At 40.2% G+C, this 21143-nt stretch overlaps 1 protein-coding gene across 1 annotated transcript in view; it reads right to left on the reverse strand.

Moving 5' to 3' along the window:
• Positions 1-21143, reverse strand: part of LOC127659974 (FERM and PDZ domain-containing protein 4-like) — a 69109-nt gene that overhangs the window by 16490 nt on the left and 31476 nt on the right. Inside the window, exons 3-12 of the mRNA XM_052149992.1 lie at positions 17164-17271; positions 9952-10112; positions 8361-8463; positions 4395-4440; positions 4162-4266; positions 2168-2263; positions 1887-2012; positions 1213-1332; positions 820-956; positions 587-713 (exon numbers count right to left, since the gene is read on the reverse strand). Of these exons, the coding sequence (XP_052005952.1) occupies positions 587-713; positions 820-956; positions 1213-1332; positions 1887-2012; positions 2168-2263; positions 4162-4266; positions 4395-4440; positions 8361-8463; positions 9952-10112; positions 17164-17267 (1125 nt within the window). The 5' untranslated portion in view covers positions 17268-17271. The remainder of the gene's footprint in view (positions 1-586; positions 714-819; positions 957-1212; positions 1333-1886; positions 2013-2167; positions 2264-4161; positions 4267-4394; positions 4441-8360; positions 8464-9951; positions 10113-17163; positions 17272-21143) is intronic.

Raw genomic sequence — 21143 nt, forward strand, 5'->3', positions numbered from 1 at the left:
CGATTACTCTTCCTAGTGCTTGACGCATGTGCAGAGCGCTAGATGGCGCTAGGAAGAGTAATCGAGCTTGAAATCATGATCGTCAAAGAGACTGCTGATGTCAAGATTTATACAAAAAAATGGAGTCTGTTCTGACCCTAAACTGATTAGATCGCTTCTGAAGACATGGATTAAACCACTGTATGGATTACGTTTATGCTGCCGTTATATGCTGTTCAGTGCTTCAAAGTTCTGGTCACCATTCACTTGCATTGTATGGACGTACAGAGCATAGAATCCCAATGTCAGATAAATTCAAATGCCGGATAAAATGTAGAGCTAAAATATGAACACAAAGCTGACAATCCTATGTTTCATGTAAGTATGTCATCATTGCATACTAATTAGAGTTGACCTATGAAGCTTATTATGCTGTTATTATTGTTGTGAAGTCTTTTGCTAACAACCTTTACATGGCACTGATATAAAATCAGCTCTTTTGTCTTTATAGTTTTGGCTTTTATTTTGCCATTATGCTGTTATTGTGCAGGGCACAGTTTTAAGGAATGAGATTAAAACACATAATAGATAAGTAACAATAACACACCTTCTGTTGTGGTTCCAGCAGTGATTGGATCTTCTTCATGTGGTGGTTGAGAGCTTTGCGCAGGTCTTTCTCTCTCATGTTCCTCAGTAATGTGGGAGAGATGAAACTCTCTAAACCAAACTCCTTACTGAGATACACAGATACACACGCTTTAGACTGTGGATATCTTTTCTGGACTAACTACAAGTGTTTTCGTGTGTGTGTGTGTGTGTGTTGTGTGTGTCTGCTCTTACACAACAGCCTTTACAGATGCTCTTGTGGTCTGTCCGCAGCTTGCCAGTTTCTCGTGCATGTGTAGTGTGGCGAGTCTCAGCGCTGTGTTACATTTCATCTCAATGGCGTACCGCTCCTGTAACACATCTCCCACACTCTACAAGCACGCACAAGCACACACAGTGGTTTTAAATAGTGTATTTCACTCAAAAAAGAACATTGTCATAATTAATCGACCCTCATGTTGTTTCAAACCCGTATGACTTTCTTTTTATCTCCGTTTGTGTTCCATGGTAAAAAGAAACCCATATGGGTTTGAAACATGAGGGTCAATAAATGATGACAGTGTTCTTTTTTTGGGTAAATTGTTCCTTTATATCATTGCTTTATCTTTGTTGATGTAAGTGTGTTACCTGTTGGAAGAGGTACTCAAAAGCCACCGGGTCATCCTGCATGAGGTCCACTGCGTCTCTGGGAATAAAACAGACTCTAAACAGACATCTGTAGTCATAAGAATCCTTCTTCTGCACCACCTGTAACAGCATAGTATAAACGTTATCAGTGTTGGGGAGAAACAAACTCAAAAGTAGTGATGTTACTTACTTAAAGGTGCACTCAGTCATTTTTCTTTTTAACAGTTTTACCCTTAAATAAATTAATATAACTTTTGAAAATATGTATAAAATCAAATGTGATTAACCCCTTGCACAGCGCAGACCTGCCGGCGAGTCCAGTGGGCAGGGCAAGTAGTGTCTATAGGGCTGGGCAATATATCGAATTATAATCACAATGACTTTGCCGCCACCAACTGATCTGAACAATGGGAGCCGCCATTGTTGGGATCACATGACCAGCCAAATATATTTTAGCTCGGTAACCCCCATATTATTGGACACTTTCATAATATTGCATAGCTAAACAAAAACTACTGGATTAGGTATCGGTGTTAAATAAATCCAAGATAACTGCCAGTTTAACAATAACACATACTGAACTATAACTGCATTTAAATGCTACTTGAGAGCAAGACATGTCAGGTGAGTGTGTTTGATTATTGCTCACTCGTGTGTAATACAGTGTGTTTTACCTTCTGTATAAGCTCTTCCTCGTGCAGTAACAGTAGTTTGGTGTTGTTATATTGCTGTTCCAGCACCAGTGAGAAATGCTCAATTGAGCGAATGGAAAGCTTCTCTTTTAGAGTCAACACTACATCCTGGACATAGAGATACAGTAAAATAAATACAACATCCACACAACTTTACCTCTGTGTATGGTCATGCATGATGAGAAAGATACAATACAACCACAATAAGTCATATTGGACTTTGGGGGTCAGTGTAAAGTACAGTAAAAAACATAGAGTGAGACCTTGACAGTGGTGGTCTTGTGAAATTTGAAGGCTTTGGTCTGGCCGTTCTCCAGGTAAACCTTCAGAACGTTGGGCAGGAAGAGAAGAGAGTTTCCCTGTAAACAATGAAAGAAACATTGCTTAGGAGATTCATCATACTGTTTTGTCAATAAAGGGATTGTCATTAATTGTAAAGCAGCAGTATAATGTAGAGATAGTGTGATATGGGAATATATCGCACTATGATGACAATAATAGCGGTGTACCGTTATCGTGTACCATTAAATAATTGTTGGTAAATGTATTTGAATCATATATCACTTATTTTGCTCTGCTTGCTTGTTACCTTAATTGCTTATTTATGTAAATATAAATATTAGAGCTGTCAAAATTAACACATTTATGCATGCGATTAATTTAAAATGTTTAATGCATAACTTTTTCTTAATCGTGATTAATGGATTTACCAATTTTCACATTACATTCTGACATTTTATTCAGCTCTGTGAACCTTTGTGCTGTGTTCGGGGTCATCTCACTGACACACACACCTCAAACACACACACAACAGTGATTCCATTTGAACAAAATCCTAGGTGGGACTTGTGATACGCCGCATTCACATGACCTGCAAAAGCATCAACATTTCCCCTGGCGTAGTGTTCCAGACAATTCGAATGGATCGCAAGCGCTTTTCATGTGGAGTTCAAAGTGGCAAATCATGTAAATGCAGCTTCACGATTGCTGTAGCAAAGTGGATAACCCCTATTAATATTGTGAAGGATGAGGGTTTAAGAGATTAAAGCCCATTGCAAAGAAAATGCAATCTATATGACTATATATTTCAAGTAGTTAACTTCCCACTTAGACTTTGGGTAAAATCTAATATTACTTGAGTTGGTGCTATTGTAGTGTATTTCTGTCTTTATACTATAAAATGCTTTTTTTTGAAAATGGTAATAAAACATTATTGTTACGTACCAGTTTTGACATGAAAAGTAATCTATATAAAGTCAAATTTCAGCACTTTCAAATTCTGCATTTAATAGCGAAAAATCATGTGATTAATCACGATTAAATATTTGAATCAACTGACAGCACTAATAAATACGCTGAAGAGCTAAAACATTATAACCACCTGCCTAATATGATTTTGGTCCTACGCGTGCTGCCAAAACAGCTCAGAGCCGCAGAGGCATGGACTCTACAAATCCCCTGAAGGTGTCCTGTAGTATCTTGCACCAAGACATTAGCAGCAGATCCTTAAAGTCCTGTAAGTTGCGAGGAGGAGCCGATGTGGATCGGACTTGTTCCAGCAATACAAAAAGATGCTCAATCGAATTGAGAACTGGGGAATTTAGAGGCCAGTGCAACACTTTGAAATCTTCATTATGTTCCTCAAAACATTCCATAACAATGTGTGCAGTGTGGCAGGGCGCATTATCCTGCTGAAAGAGGCCACTGACATCAGGGAATACCATTGCCATGAAGGGGTGTACCTGGTCTGCAACAATGTTTAGGTAGCTGGCCCGTGTCAAATTGATGTCCACATGAATGGCCGGACCCAGGGTTTCCCAGCAGAACATTGCTCAGAGCATCACTCCCTCAACCGACTTGTCGTCTTCCCACAGTGCATCCTGGTCCCATCACTTCCCCAGGTAAACGACACACACGTAAACGGCCATCCATGAGATGTAAAAGAAAACCAAGCAACCTTCTTTCACTGCTCTAAGGTTTGTGGTTTGACCCTCCTCGTACCACTGTCCGTAGGTTCTCACCACTGCTGACTGGGAGAACCCCACAAGCCTTGTGCAAGGCTTAGTGAATGCGCAAGGTGATTGTCTGTGTTCCGCGACTGCTTCCGGGTCCTTGAATAACATATAACATGCGAGTAAGGGCAGCCGGTGGAGTTTCTGGTGCCCCCCGTTAAATGGTTGTGACCTGGTTAGGACACATTGTAAGCCTGACCAGGGCATGCATGAGAGTTGAATGTGTTTGAGTGTTTTGTCCTTACCTGAGTGTGTCCGTTGACGACAACCTCTTCTGCGAAGCGCACTTTAACAGGATTTCTTCTCAGACGAGCTCTCTTCTCTGCTGACATGAATGATGACTTAGGATTCTGCAGGAAAAAAATACATTTTGCTGACTCTGATCATTTTATGAACTTTCAAGATACAAGATTTAACTATAAAGTCCAAGTAACAGGAAATAATTGGAAGTACTGATGGAAATGGGTCCAATACGTACCGACACGTGTCTGAGGATGGTCATGGTTACAGAGTCCTGGCACTCACTAAGGGCGGATCATAAAAACAAACATGTGAAAAACACAGTGACCTCTGAACTTTGACCAGCAGCAGAGCTAAAGACAAATCGACAGGGCTATGTTCAGAATAGCATACTATCATGCTACTCATACTATTTGGCTTTCCTGGACATTTAAATATATTTTATCCACAATTCATTGCCAGAGACTGGCGAGTCTGATCTCTGAACGGTACATCACCGTAAATATCTCTCATACAAGTTTAAAAGGTTTTCATGCCATTTTCTGGTCTGATTTGGTCTGTGATGATCTGGCTTAACGAATGTAAGAGCTCATTAGCTCAAATTGACCAATATGAGTGTTTTAAAGGTAAAATGATATCTAGAGAGCAGGGTGGCCGACAGGGACATATATCACAACATTTAATTAAATATTAAATGACATTTACTAAATCTGTTAAAAAAGGAATTCACTTTTTTATCATTATATTTATTCTCTAAACTTTTACATAAAACTTCTTTAAAAACTTCTTAAAAATCTTTATAAAATAAGAGTTTGTTTGTTTGTTTTAGATGGTACATAGCACTTTCTTATTGTTTCTGTTTAGTCTTCTCATTTTTGAAACTGTTTACACATATAAATTATAATACATTAGGATGAAGGAAATAACAACAGTGCAGTAACTAAGGAAAAAGCAGAAAAGGCCTCTGTATTAGAGATAGACCAATATATCGGTTTTACCGATTAATCGGTGCCGATAGTTGCTCTTTGGAACTATCAGTTATCTGTAAAAATCTATGCTGATAGTTGCCGATAGTTTATAAAAACATTTTTTATTCATCCATATTTTTATCCTCATTTCAATGCATATTTTTATTATTTTGATTAAATAAATCAAGTGTTCTGAATTGAAGTGAGAGCATGCAAAGAAAAATGTGACTATACAGAAACTCTTTTGAGTAATAATTAAAAAGAAAACTTCACCTGGTGATATATGCAATCTTAAATCTGGTGAATATATGCTATAATTTGGTAAATACACAAATAGAGCCATTTCTCCATCGTTTCAAAATAAGAGTGCTGAAATAAGTATGTGTATTTCGAGATTGTTTATAGTTAAATGTCTATAACTCTTTTCTGAGTTATTTTTGGGCCTTGGCTGCACTACAGATTAAATTCTTTTTCAATTTGGACTGTCTGTGCCCATCATATTATGGTAAGACTACGATTTTTTAAACATTCTATAAATCCATTTTTAAGACTATCGGCCGATTAATCGGTTATTGGAATATTCAACCACCTTAGTTATCGGTATCGGCAAAATCCACTATCGGTCGACCTCTACTCTGTATATTACATTTTGTAATATCGATTGATAGTTGATTGATTGAAAATCTTAAGGTTGATATTTTCAAATATGAAAACATGGAACCCATACTTTTATACAGAACCTCACAGCACAATCCACAACATTGGAGTTATTTTTGTCAAATAAAGTGCTGCATATCAGAGCATCACAGATGTGCGATACTGATGAAATATAGCATCTAAAAAAATTAGAATATCAACAAAAAAAGGCTCTATAAGCAAATATTTCACTTAATGTGTAATGAATCTAGAATATATGAAAGTTCTACTTTTTGAATTAAATTACCGAATAAAATGAACTTTTCCTCGATATTCAAATTTTTTTGAGATGCACCTATACTACAGTCACTTGATATATGATCATTATTATTAATATTTTATTTGTAATCATAGTTCTACAGTTCCACTTTGGAGTGGTGGTGGCGTAGTGGGCTAAAACACATAACTGTTAATCAGAAGGTCACTGGTTTGACCCCCACAGCCACCACCATTGTGTCCTTGTGCAAGGCACTTAACTCCAGGTTGCTCCGGGGGGATTGTCCCTGTAATAAGGGCTCTGTAAGTCGCTTTGGATAAAAGCGTCTGCCAAATCCATAAATGTAAATGTACAGTTAATATTACATAACTATACAGTAGTGATATATTTCTGTCATATTTTTTCCCATTTAAATTGATTGCTTTTATTTTGGAGTGAAGCTCTTTCCCGTTTTTGTATTTTTGACAGTAGCTTCTCACCTCTGGAAAAGCAGGTCACTGTGTGACCCAATTTGATTATTAAACCACAAAAGGCTGCTGTTTAATTAAATCAATATGTTATATGTATGTGCCTTGCACTACAAAGTGAATAAGCACTTTACTAGCAGACATCTGCAATAAACAGAGCGTGCAATGCTCATGATGGTGTTTTCAGTATATGAGCACATCTCCATCTCCAGCTCCACACATTCACTTTGAAGTGTGCAGCACATGCAAACTATATACACTCACCTAAAGGATTATTAGGAACACCATACTAATACTGTGTTTGACCCCCTTTCGCCTTCAGAACTGCCTTAATTCTACGTGGCATTGATTCAACAAGGTGCTGAAAGCATTCTTTAGAAATGTTGGCCCATATTGATAGGATAGCATCTTGCAGTTGATGGAGATTTGTGGGATGCACATCCAGGGCACGAAGCTCCCGTTCCACCACATCCCAAAGATGCTCTATTGGGTTGAGATCTGGTGACTGTGGGGGCCATTTTAGTACAGTGAACTCATTGTCATGTTCAAGAAACCAATTTGAAATGATTCGAGCTTTGTGACATGGTGCATTATCCTGCTGGAAGTAGCCATCAGAGGATGGGTACATGGTGGCCATAAAGGGATGGACATGGTCAGAAACAATGCTCAGGTAGGCCGTGGCATTTAAACGATGCCCAATTGGCACTAAGGGGCCTAAAGTGTGCCAAGAAAACATCCCCCACACCATTACACCACAACCCCCAGCCTGCACAGTGGTAACAAGGCATGATGGATCCATGTTCTCATTCTGTTTACGCCAAATTCTGACTCTACCATCTGAATGTCTCAACAGAAATCGAAACTCATCAGACCAGGCAACATTTTTCCAGTATTCAATTTTGGTGAGCTCTTGCAAATTGTAGCCTCTTTTTCCTATTTGTAGTGGAGATGAGTGGTACCCGGTGGGGTCTTCTGCTGTTGTAGCCCATCCGCCTCAAGGTTGTGCGTGTTGTGGCTTCACAAATGCTTTGCTGCATACCTCGGTTGTAACGAGTGGTTATTTCAGGCAAAGTTGCTCTTCTATCAGCTTGAATCAGTCGGCCCATTCTCCTCTGACCTCTAGCATCAACAAGGCATTTTCAGCCCACAGGACTGCCGCATACTGGATGTTTTTCCCTTTTCACACCATTCTTTGTAAACCCTAGAAATGGTTGTGCGTGAAAATCCCAGTAACTGAGCAGATTGTGAAATACTCAGACCGGCCCGTCTGGCACCAACAACCATGCCACGCTCAAAATTGCTTAAATCACCTTTCTTTCCCATTCTGACATTCAGTTTGGAGTTCAGGAGATTGTCTTGACCAGGACCACACCCCTAAATGCATTGAAGCAACTGACATGTGATTGGTTGATTAGATAATTGCATTAATGAGAAATTGAACAGGTGTTCCTAATAATCCTTTAGGTGAGTGTACATTTCTCATTAAATTGCAGCCTTTTCATTTGTGTGCTGAATGATTAAGGAATGACAAGATGATATTGATTTTTGGTACCCGAACATTTTTACAAGCACAAGAACAAGGTGGTATCGGACCCGACATCCCTACTTTAAAAAATAAAATTAAAAATTATATATTTAATTTTTATTATTTAATATTCCTTAGACTGATGTATTCTGTATTTGCTTTTTCATACTACATATTGTTACTGGTGCAAATACAAATAAAGTCTTAGAAAAACAATAATATATATATAAATGGCCATTTCCAATGTGTGTAAGACAAACGCTCATCTACCCATTTTTTTTGTCTTGTAGATCATCAAATTAAAGAAAGGAAGAGGAAGAGAAAAAGGTACCTAATCATTTGTTCTGCATTTTCTGGAGAAAGATCCTCTATAGCTTTATTGTTCACTTTAAGGATCTGGTCTCCAGGTAAGAGCTGACCATCTGCTGGACCTCCTACACACACACACACACACACACACACACACACACACACACACACACACACACACACACACACACACACACACACACACAAACATGTCTTGAGTGCTCCTTCAATTTTTCACCCATCAAATCATCCAATATGGAAAAACTGTAAGTCTGACTGCTTAGAATAGTAAACACACAGCTCTCCTCAACATGCTGCATGATCTGAGGTCCAGTATCAGTGCGGGATGAGTTGAGTGTTAGGGGTGTGGTCAAATCCCTAACTCTAAGTATGATTAATATTCATAGTGATGATCCGCCCTCCTGGCCTGACAACATCCTCTCAGTCCCTGTTGACTCTCTGCACTGCCAGATCCAACAGCCAACAGTCTCTCTCTCTCTCTCTCTCTCTCTCTCTCGCTCTCTCTCTCTCTCGCTCATAATTATGGGTTGGAAGATTTCTCCTCTGGGCTTTTATCAGCTGTTTCTGCCTCAAAAAGATAGAAGTCAGCACAGCTGCAAAGAGAGAGAGTGTGATTCTGTGATAACACTGTGTCTGTACACATTAGCTCTATTCCAAAACCTACCGAGCGTCCTTGCTGTCTACTGCCTACATAGGCAGCTGCCTTCTAAGACAGCATCCTAGTTGAAATGGAACTACATAACCGACTGATTTGAAACACTGAGCTCGTCAATAAGTATTCTGAAATTGCCTTATACTGTACGCAAAGGATACGTGTGATGCTGCTGTATATTTTAGACAAAATAAGGTATCTTAGAAGGTAGCGTAATAATGCTGCCTACATTTTGGAGCAGACTTTATGTCAGGAGTACACATACTGTATGAGTTCTTAAAATGCTGTCTAGGTAGGCAGCTCACTAGTTGAAAGCAAGATAATGTTTGCATGTGTGTGAGATTGTGTGTCAGTACCGGTCAGTTCAAAGCAAAAATAAATGTAATCAGCTTGTGTCAGTGTGTATTTGCGTGTGTGTGAGACAGATTATGGCTGAAAGAGCATGCACACCTGCATCATAATTTAATAAACAAATGACAGGAGCAGGTGGCCACCACACACACACACACACACACACACACACACACACACACCCCGTCAAGTCCTTTCTCACAGTTTTACAATTTATAGAGACTTCCAGCGACACTCACACACCCAAAAGCAAGTTTTATTGCTCAGTAGAGTATGTTTGTTTAAAAAAGACCCCATGAACTGTCCTGACAAGTCTTGGAAAAATGTCATGACATATGTTTGAGTTCATATATTGAAAGCTTTGACTCTTGATTGCAGATTCTGTTGTCTTGGCATATCTGAGCACAGTCAACTGACATTTTCAAGAGATCTCATTTGTGATTTTAATTTCCTATAGACACACACTCTCACACGAGGCACCCAAACGTGCCATGCTTAGATCATAATCTGTGTTACTTTGAAAACAGGTAAGTAGCAGATTGCTCCAGCAAGTCCTGTAAGCCTGACTCCACGTGAAGGGTGTATGTACCTGGAGTGATGTCCCTGACCAGCAGGGGGTGCTGTGCAGAGAGAGTAAAACCATGGGAGTCCAGTAAATCATCTCTGATCAACTTCACGGTCACCTTCACAGGGAAGTTCTGCTGTCCCGCCTCCCTTGAGCGCGCCCTAATGACCCCCAGAATACGCTCTCTACTGGACAGAGAGACAGTACAGATCAAACAAACACATCTCATAGAGAAAAACACATAAGGGTTGTGTGTGTGGAATAGAATACTAGCGCTGCATTTTGCATAGTAAATACTGTGTACTGGCTTTAAAACAGTATGTCAAACATGCAGCAAACAAGCATTTCAAACAGTAGCATTGCTGTCACATTACTTATGTTGCGAGTTTAATTCAGCGAGATTCATCCAGTTATCATTATGGAAATTCATAAAGATTATTTTGCATTTTTAATCAGTTTTTGGGTAAAATAATGTATGCGTAAAAATATTAAATGGCGCCTGCGCAATATTTTAGTATTTTTTCCCATTCATTATTTCAATTGGAATTTCATAAAATCTTTCATAAAAGAGTTGTAAACCCTGAACCAATCCAACCAGCTCCGATGTGAATAACAACATTGCAATGTTTGATTTGAAGCGAAAAAGTATTTGAAAATCGGACAAAAAGAAAAAGGTACAGAACTGTGTACTTGACGTCTTTCATGAGGGAATGATTCTAGTCCCATGAAGCATTGTGAATGACGTATTTGAATTAAAAACAAATAAAACTATTGATATAAAGATGTACACTCGCTGAGCACTCTGAGTACTATACACCTACTTATTCATGTGATTATCTAATCAGCCAATTGTGTAGCAGCAGTGAAATACATAAAATCATTCAGATATGGGTCAGGAGCTTCAGTTAATGTTCACATCAACCATCAGATTGGAGAAAACATTTGATCTCAGTGATTTCGACTGTTAGTGCCAGATGGGCTGGTTTGAGTATTTCTGTAACTGCTGATCTCCTGGAATATTCACGCACAACAGTCTCTACAATTTAATCAGAATGGTTCCAAAAACGAAAAAGATCCAGTGAGTGGCAGTTCTGTGGATTGAAACGCCTTGTTGATAATAGAAGTCAACAGAGAATGGCCAGATTGGTTCGAGCTGACAGAAAGGCTATGGTAACTCAGATAACCACTCTATACAATTGTAGTGAGCAGAATAGCATCTCAGAATGCACAACATGTGAAACCTTGAGGTGGATGGGCTACAACATCAGAAGATCACGTTGGGTTCCACTTCTGTCAGCCAAGAACAGAAAAATGAGGCTGCACTGGGCACAGGCTCACCAAAACTGGACATTTGAAGACTGGAAAAACAGCCTGGTCTGATGAATCTCGATTTAGGGTCAGAATATTGCACCAACAGCATAAAATCCATGGACCCAACCTACCTAGTGTCAAAAGTCCAGGCTGGTGGCGGTGGTGTAATGGTGTGGGTGAATGTTTTCTTGGCAAATTTTGGGCCCGTTAATACCAATCAGTCATCACTTGAATGCCACAGACTATTTGAGTATTGTTGCTGACCATGTGCATTCCTTCATGGCCAAAATGTACCCATCTTCTAATGGCTACTTCCAGCATGATAATGCACCATGTCACAAAGCAAAAGTCGACAATGAGTTCACTGTTCTTTATTTGCCTTCTCAGTCACAGGATCTGAATCCAATAGAACACATTTGTGATGTGGTAGAATGGGAGATTTGCAGCATGAATGTGAAGCAGACAAATCTGCAGTGATTACGTAATGCAATCATGTCAATATGGACCAGAATCTCCAAGGAATGCATCCAACATCTTGTAGAATCCAAGCCACAAAGAATTTAGGCTGTTTTGAAAGCAAAGGGACCTAGTATTAGTATAGTGTTCCTAAAAAAATGCTCAGTGAGTGTATATACAGATACATAAGTAGTTTGAGAGTATAGGAAGCATGATTTGACTGCATCATTCACAGTGCGCCAATGGAGTGGGCGGTCACTGCAGGGCTCTTTTGGCGCACGTTGTTCACTGCAATTCTCTGATTGTAGGATTACTTCCCTTCAGGATCATAGGTAGTGTAGTTCTACACCAGGACTTCTGCTACTTAACATGATTTTTAAACAATGAAATTGAAATAATGCAGACTGATGGCTTCAATAGAGGTTTATACCATATTATCTTTAAAGGTTTATCGTTTAAAATCTATTCCTCTATGGAGAAAATGCACAGGATTTTTATTTCTGGAACCAGAGAGTTGCATGCTATAGATTACTAGCATACTTCTCACTACATACTGAATATTATTTACTGTATACACTGTAAAAAATGATTTTCTAGACTAGTATTTTGTCTTGTTTTCCTGTCAAATCATCTAAACTTTCTTAAAACATGATTTATTTATTTGTCAAGCAAAATGGGATAACATATTAAGTCTTGTTTTAAAATAAATCTGACTAAATTTAGTGAATCTGCCAATGGGGTAAGCAAAATAAACTTGTTTTCTCTTTAAATTAAGTTTATTTTGCTTACCCCATTGGCAGATTTTTTTTTCTTGCTTTGAGTCTAAAGTTCACTAAATTTAGTCAGATTTATCTTAAAACAAGACTTAATATCTTATCCCATTTTGCTTGACAAGTAAATAAATCATGTTTTAAGAAAGTGTAGATGATTTGAGAGGAAAACAAGACAAAAATACTAGTCTAGAAAATCATTTTTTGCAGTATACTGCCTATTATTTTTCAAATAGTATGTGAAACAGTATGCAGTATGAAATGAACAAGCATTTCAAAAAGTGGCGTTGCTGTCACATGGCATATGTTGCATATTTAATTGCAGTTTTTTTTTTTAATTTAAGTGAGTGAAATCCAGTTATGGTCCATGAAATTCATTTAGTTATTTAGCATTTTTTTAATCAAATTTTGGATAGACAATAAACATGTGAGACATTGAATTAAGAAGGAAATGTTAAAAACCGTGGCTGATGTTACGTCTGGTCCATAAGTCACATTGGAAATGGAAGGTCAAGTCAAGCAAACTGCATTGTGCAATATATTATCTCACGCCCTACGATGCCAAATAGGTCTATGTTTCCATTTGCATAAAACTTGCATACATTTGTACATACAGCACATTGCTTTCTTACAACAATAGTAGGTACTATGACATTCCAAAATAAGTGGGTCAAGTGAATTTCATTGATAACCTTTAATAAATAAATCAAAAAATGAAGTCATTACATTCATAATGTACAAATAAATGTACTTTAGTAGTTTTAACTCAACTTCATTAGATTTTATTCAGTTAATTTTCTTATATTGGCCAAAATTAAATTGAGTAATCATTAGAATATGGCAGGTGAGCAAGTGTTAGGACAGTGAAATAGTTGCACTGTTAATTTAGTTGCATCTGCTTATAGAACCGAGCAGCACTCAAATCAATTATCAATTGAAAGTCCATCCTCAAGCGCAGCACGAGCACCATTCTTCTCCACAATGGTAGCACCCAAAACTCCAGATTAACAGACTCTCTTTTTAAATACCATTATAACAGAACATGAAACATTTTTACTCTCCTCATATTCTTATCTTGCTTAAAAATGCATCTTTGACAGTGCGGAGGGCGGGGCCGGGTCGTGATTATACACACTCAGTCCCTTATCATGCTAATTAAGCCTCAGAGAGGGATAAAGGCCGATTGCGGATGGTGGTGCGAGGAGAGAGAGATCGTTTACGAACATGTCCGTCATGTGTGTGTGTTTGTCTTTTGTTTATGTTAATAATTTAAATATTGTTTATATCGCCAGGCCGGTTCTCGCCTCCTCCTTTCCATTGAACTGCTTTACACTGGTGCCGAAACCCGGAAAGGAGGAGGGATACGCCGTAGTAGAGTTCTCGCCACTACCATCCACCCCAACGGAGCAGCCGTGGCTGTCTGCAGGGGGACGGAGGAGCCCGGCCGCCTGGAAGTGGAGGAACGGCCGCCGACTGCGTGGGGAGAAGGGGCTCCTAACTGACCGTCTGGAAGGGTCAGGGCCGCTGCCAGGGGCGGAGGAGTCCCCTACCGGCCGCTGAAACTTCTGTTCCCCCGAGAATGCGACGGGGCATTCCGTCTGCCATGGGCTGGAGGACTGCCTCCGATCCGCCCGGAGAGGCACGGCTGTCGTCTGTTAGAGCGTGGAGGAGTGGCCGAGGAACAAGCTACAGCGTATCGGAGAACTGGTGAGTAAGTGTTTTTTTCCCCCATCTCTCTCTCCTCTCTCTCTCTCACTGCCGATCCACGTTGGCCTTTTCCCTCTTGTTTTTACAGTGTTTTTTTTTGGGGGGGGGTACTACACTGTTACAGGAAGTACTCCCCATTTCTAATATTTCTGTTTCTCTCCCCTTGTCCCCTCCCTCATCCATTGTCTTTTGTTTATGTTAATAATTAAAATATTGTTTATATCGCCAGACCGATTCTCGCCGCCTCCTTTCCATTGAACCGCTTTACAGCATCAAATAACACTTAATTTCAACACTTGTTCTACCTATCCTGTCCTTTCAAAGCATGCTGAGAAATGGAAATCGCCAGCCCAGTTTTATTAATGCTACATTACCACCACAAAAGTTTTCATGTAGTCCCAACTCAAATGGATCAAGTAAACATCAATTTTACAAATTTCGATGGATAGAACGCAATAAAATCAAGTTGTGACAAAATGTGCTTGAATTGTGTTGCTTTAGTTATCATTACGTAAACTGAACAAACAGCAAAAATCCTTTTTTGAGTGTACAGCATAACTTCATTTTCTACACGTATACATACCAACATACACAAAAAAACAAGGCAATGGTAATTGTCTGATAATTGATGAGTGTGTGGTTATGTGGCAGAACAAACTGTGTTTACAGTACAACAGTGGTTGAAAGACATATGAACCTCCAGCTGATGAAACTGAAAAGATCAATGCTGGTGAAGAAATCATTTCGGCACAGTGTTTGTTTCAGTGAAAGAAAACGACAAATTATTTACCAGCCAAATGTTTATGCAAAGTTGGATGCATTCAAGTCAATAACGCCTCTATGTTATCCTGGTCTCACATACGGCTTCAGGTCTCTCCTTCAGTATAAGTCTACGGGGATGTTTTGCGAGTTTTACCATCTACCAGATAAAAAGCTTAAGTCTGTTCTCTTAGAAAAGTAACAGCAGTCCTCTCCTCAACAAGCTTCATGATTTGAGATATCATTCATCTATGTAGCACAAATGTGCAGGATGAGTTACACCATCCATCCATCCATCCATCGTCAACCGCTTATCCTGTGGATGAGTTACACACCAGAGTTAAATACTTCAGGATTTGTTTATATGAAAACACTGACCACAGGATCGAAGCACTCCTGTGATCAAGCCTCAACAACAACTGAATGTCCTGAGCTTTACAAAGCTGGAATTATAGCAGTGTCCATTTGGAAATGAAGGCCAATGCGCAATTATGTGAAACTGTGTATAAGGACTATAAAACCTGTTCACCTAAGTAATGGAAAATAGTTATATGATCTGATGAGTTTACTTTTAACTCTATTCCCGACATCGGGATGGATTTGGAGAACAGTCAGAGATCTGATCTGTTGAAAATGGTGTGTTGTTCAGTCTACTTTATATTCAGCCTTTACATGTGTTAGTGCATATGAATCTGTGTCTGTATCCAGTACAGTATGTGCATGTATTTATGCTTTTATATCTCTGCCTTCCATTTGTGAAGTTCTGTTTCATGGTTGTGTCTTAACTTGGTTGGAGTTCTTGTTTTAGTATTACCGTCCTCATCAGTTTGACCTGCTCTGGCTGTTTCTAGTTTATTTGCCTCTTTCACACATGAAACCCATTAAATTGCAGTAAAATTGTGGGACTGCCTTAACTGTTAAATGCACAACACTGTTTTCTCAAGTTTCATCAGCTTTTGTCCTTTGAAGGCTGTAACATTAGTGAGTGTTCTTGATTCTCGATGTGCTTTGGGTTTATCTTGTTTATAGAGACCTGGAAGTATTTTCCCCATTCATTTCTTCTACACAGCTTTTGTTAAATCCATTATAAAAGATTTGTAAGCCATGAACCAAACCAACCAGCTCTGAGGTGAATCACAACATCACAAACTGTTTTGTCTTTAATGAGGGCACAAACTAAAATCCCATAAAGCATTGCAAATGACATCATTGAATAAAAAATTATGGGAATATATAAAACTATTGATTATAAGTATAGAAACAATATATTTTAAGTTTATTGCAAGTAAAGATGCTGACTACCAAGTTCAAATCCAGGGTGTGCTGAGTGACTCCAGTTAGGCTTCCTAAGCAACCAATTGGCCCGGTTGTTAGGGAAGGTACAGTCACATGGGGTAAACTCCTCGGGTTCTCGCTATAATGTGTTGTTCTCGCTCTCGGAGGGGCGTGTGGTGAGTTGTGCATGGATGCCGCAGAGAATAGCGTGAAGCCTCCACACGCGCTATATATCCGCAGTAACGCGCTCAACCAACCATGTGATAATATGCGAGGATTGACGGTCTCAGACACGGAGGCAACTGAGATTCCGCCACCCGGATTGAGGCGAGTCACTACACCACTACGAGGACTCAGTGTGCATTGGTTATTGGGGAGAAAATTGGCAAGTTTATTGCTAAATATTCTGATATGTACAAATGTATAAGTATTTTAAGGGTAACGGGAGGCCGTCTCGATTACGTCATTCACAGTGTGCCATGGGAGTGTGCGGTCACGCCGAATCACATTTTGCCGGTTTCTTGGACGCAGTTCTCTAATTGGTGGATCTTTCTCTGCTGTACCATGGGTAATGTAGTTGTTTACCATGAATTCCGCAATCAAACACGATTTTTAAACAACGAAGTTGAGACAACGCAGACAGACGTCTTCAACGGAAGGATATATAATTGATGATCAACAACATAGCTCAAGGTAGGTCTGTCTTTAAAGGTTTATAAGTTATAAGTTATTGTTGAAAATCATTTAGTCTATGGGATAAATGAATGTGATTTTTACTTCCGGAAACAGACTGTTGTGCTCTATCATGTCAAGTTCATCGATTCTGTTATTTTTGCTTTACTGAATAAAAAACTGCACATCGATTGTCTACCTGCTCTCTCCTTGAACTCCGTGTTGCAGTATATGTGTGTGTGTGTGTGTGTGTGTGTGTGTGTGTGTGTGTGGAGAGGTACTCCACCTGCTGAGCGAGTCCCGGGAGCGCCGCAGCCATTTTCCCACCACCTGCTCCACCCGACCCACCCTCCGCGGAGATCGACTCCTGCTCCGCTCTCTCTCCTCCATCTATCTGAGAGTGAGAGATAGAGATAGAGACTTAAGTGAACAGCAAATTAGCATGAATCATGTCTTTTATCAAACACTACATTTAAAGTCACCATGAAATCAAAATGTATCCTATTTGTAAAATAATTGAATGTATATTAACAGTTTTGTTTTCACACTACTAAGACGGCCAGTGTAAACTTGACCAATTTGGCAATGTCTTGATTTACTGATATATAAAACAGCAATAAAGCAATGAAAAAACACAGTTCTTAGCTTGTTTTGGATGATTAGGCAATATACAAATTATGGCATTTCAGATGCCACAGAACAAAATAAGTATTTTAAAGGAGTCATGTCATGAAGAATCAAGATGAAATTGAGTTTATTGTACTATAAAAACATAGTAAGTTTCAGAATTCATACTTTTTCAAAAAAAGAGCATTTATTGACCCCAAGCTGCAAAACGGCTCGTTCTCTACTTCCACAACTTCTCTGCATCCCTTGGGGGCCTTCATTAAGGACCACCCCCACAGCAAATCAATGCCTCTTTTTACATCATTATCTCTTTGGTCCGCCCACTGGTGTGCAGTCAGAGTAAATGATGAGAGCTGGACAGGTACAATCATTCCTACACACTTAGAGGGAACATCTAGTTGTTATTTAACTAACAAAGAGATTGAGATGCGGGGAGGATTCGAAAACATTTTACCGTTCCTGGCTATGGAAATTCAGCATCTCTGCATAGCCTTCTGAAGGATGACAACATTAGGAAAGAGTGGTTAAAGTTAATTTTTTTAACAAAGTTCTTGACTGCGTCAATGTGGGATTACCGGTATATGATTTGTTTGGCACATTTCTCTAAAAAGTCTTTTGAGATCAAATAAAGCGAGAGTTCACCCCAAAATGTTATGCACAGAGAATGCGAATTAGCAAAAACAGTCGAGTTTTAATTTTTTTTGTAAAGCACATTTAACAACACACATCTTTACATAATTATACTGTAACAGGAAATTAAGCTGAAATGTAAATGTAAAGTCTTCAAAAGAAGAAAGTAAAACTGATATTGGAGCACCACCAAGACACCACTGTTGGGCCCTTGAGCAAGGCCCTTAAACCTATCTGCTCCAGGGGCGCCGTATCATGGCTGACCCTGCACTCTGACCCCAGCTTAGCTTAGCTTAGCTTAGCTTAGCTGGGATATGTGAAAAATAAATAATTTCACCATGTATATGCAGAAATGTATGTATAATGTGTGACAATTGATCAATTAAAATAAAAAAATTTAATTAAAATTAAATGCAGACGGAAGAGGAGAGCAGGAAGACGCTGATGATGCAGAAGGATCCAGGGGATGATAGTGGAGTCCAGGAGGAATTGGCGGACGATCCGGTAGCCAGGGAGGAGTCTGGGGATGATCAGGAGGCCAGGAAGGTGACCACAGGGAAGGGATTGGGTCAGGGGGCATGGGAGGCGGCCATAGGGCAGGGATAGGGTCGGGAGGCCTGGGAGGCGGCCACAGAGAAGGGACAGGGTCAGGAGGTCTGGCTGCAGGAGGTCGAAACTTAGAGGGCGAATCCAGTGGCAGAGCAGCAGGAGTAGGGACTTGAGATCACGATGGGGCGGGAGCAGGAGATGGGTCCGGAGATGGATTGGGTGCAGTCGTTGGAGGAGGAGCCTTGAGAGGCTGGAGGGGCGTAGCCATGGAAGGTGGAGCCGGTGGGACAGAGAGCCAAGATGGAGCCAGGTGACAGATAGACCAAGGTGAAGCTGGGGGAACGAGGACCCCGGTGATGCCGATAGGCTAGAGGACCACGGTGGAGACGAAGGGACGTAGAGCCGAGGTGATGATGAGGGATAGGGCCAAGGCGGAGTAGGAGGGTCGACAGATCCCCTTGTCTGGGAAGTCACCGGAGGCAATGGTCAAGCCAGTGACTTGGGGGTAACTGGCTGATCAGAAGGAGGAGGAGGAGGAGCTAATATCCTGGTTGGAGGCAACGGAGGAGTAGAGGCCATCGTGCTAGATGGAACCAGCAGTGGAGGAAGGGCTAGGGTGCTGGATGGAACCAGCAATTCTATGATGCTGGATGGAACCAGCGGAGGAGGAAGGGTACACAGGATGGGCACACAGGCAGGGATCAACTCGTCTATTAGCTAAGCGAGAGCTGGCTCTGGGATGGACAAGGCTTCTGGCATTGGGTCTGGGACGGTCGAGGCTACAGTCACTGGCTCTGGCTCGTTAACCGTGGCGGGCATGGGTGCTGGCTTGTTGGCCCTGGAAGGGGCCGTGGAAGGCTTGAAGAAAGAGGCTGTGGAAGGCTTAGGGGCATTTACTATGGGAGGTGGTTCAATGTCCTCACCCACCTTACCCACAGTGAAAGGGGAGCCAAAAAGTTTCAGAGATACCTCTACGTACTCACACAATATCCAGTGAGGATCGTTGGTGAAAACCCAAGCTAACCGTCCATTACAGCTGGATACAGATTTATTCTCCCTTCACATTTACAGCTTGTGTCTGGACTATTTTCACTGTTCTCAGCTTTATATACCATTATTGAATTACCAAATCCTGTATGCCTGTATGCGTGAGCAACAGTGTTTCCGACACTCTTCAGTTTTCAATAGTTATTTCAGTAGTAATTTGATTGCGTACTTCGCATACATATGACATTTAACTATTAATGATTGCCTAAACTCAGTGCTTTCAGTGGATTTACCTGTGTCGATCAGTTTTTGCTTAAATAATTGATGACTTTAACATGATAAAGGAAATTTCACAAACACGTCACAGACGCTTTCTTTCGCCCATCTGCGCTATTTTAAGTTGTTGGTATGATTTAGGCTTTGCAAAGGAACTGTTATTGAAGGATGGGGCAGTTAAAAACACATGACGTGAATAAACTGTTTCATTCATGAATATTTCATATGTCATGACTGTTTGTTAGTTTATGGTGCTAACACCCTGTTTACCCGGGGCCCGTATGTTGACGTGATGCAACGGCTTGAGGGTGTCCACACCGGGTGTGTCGACAACAGCTTATTTGCGTTGTTGGCAGTAGTAGCGCTACTGTGTGCAGCGCAAAATGGAACAAGACATCTGTTTACTGTCAGCGCAACGCGACATGCCGCAACGGACGCTTCCATGGTAGACCGCCTCATTGGTTATAATGGGTTCTATTGCTTTTGATGCGATACGACTCTCGTGTCTGGTGTAGACAGGGTATGAGTGTTAACGTTTGTGCTTGAGATGAACAGTGTAATATATTCAGTTGCAATGTGTTGGATGTGAGTTGTGTGTAAATCCTGACATTTAGCTTTATAATGTTTTGGTGCTTATTCTCTTCCGATTGAGTTCGGAATATGGCTCTATTTGAGGGGCTGCATGATGTTAGCTAATCAGAGCACTGGCCGTTTCCGCTGAAGAGGCGCTTATGCCAAAACCGAGTGTTTCAGACAAAGGGCCAGAGACAGGGTGCAAAATGGTCATATATTACTAAATTATGAATGTTTTAATGCAAAAAAAAAACTGTAACATTATCAGTGGACCTCAGGTAAGATAATAAAACATGACTCCTTTAAGCCATGTTGATCATAATAGTAATAGGCACTATTTTGCTGCTGTTGTCTTTGACAACCGTTATTGCTTGATGTCGGTTTCAATAAAGCTAATTTGGTATCTTTGAAGGGCAGGTATTTTGAAAGAGGTGGCATGGCTAATCCAAAGGCTCAGTCTCGTGGAAGAAGATTGGCTAAAATTGCTTGCAGCATCTTTAAGATATATAACTGTGATATACACAGGAGTTATATGTAGTGAAGATGAAGATGAAGTTTTTTGTGTCATGGATTGTAGCTAGGCTGAAATGCTATTTTGACTAATCAGAATACAGGGTCACAACT

This window comes from Xyrauchen texanus, chromosome 19, assembly GCF_025860055.1.
Source record: "Xyrauchen texanus isolate HMW12.3.18 chromosome 19, RBS_HiC_50CHRs, whole genome shotgun sequence".
Classification (NCBI taxonomy): Eukaryota; Metazoa; Chordata; class Actinopteri; order Cypriniformes; family Catostomidae; genus Xyrauchen; species Xyrauchen texanus.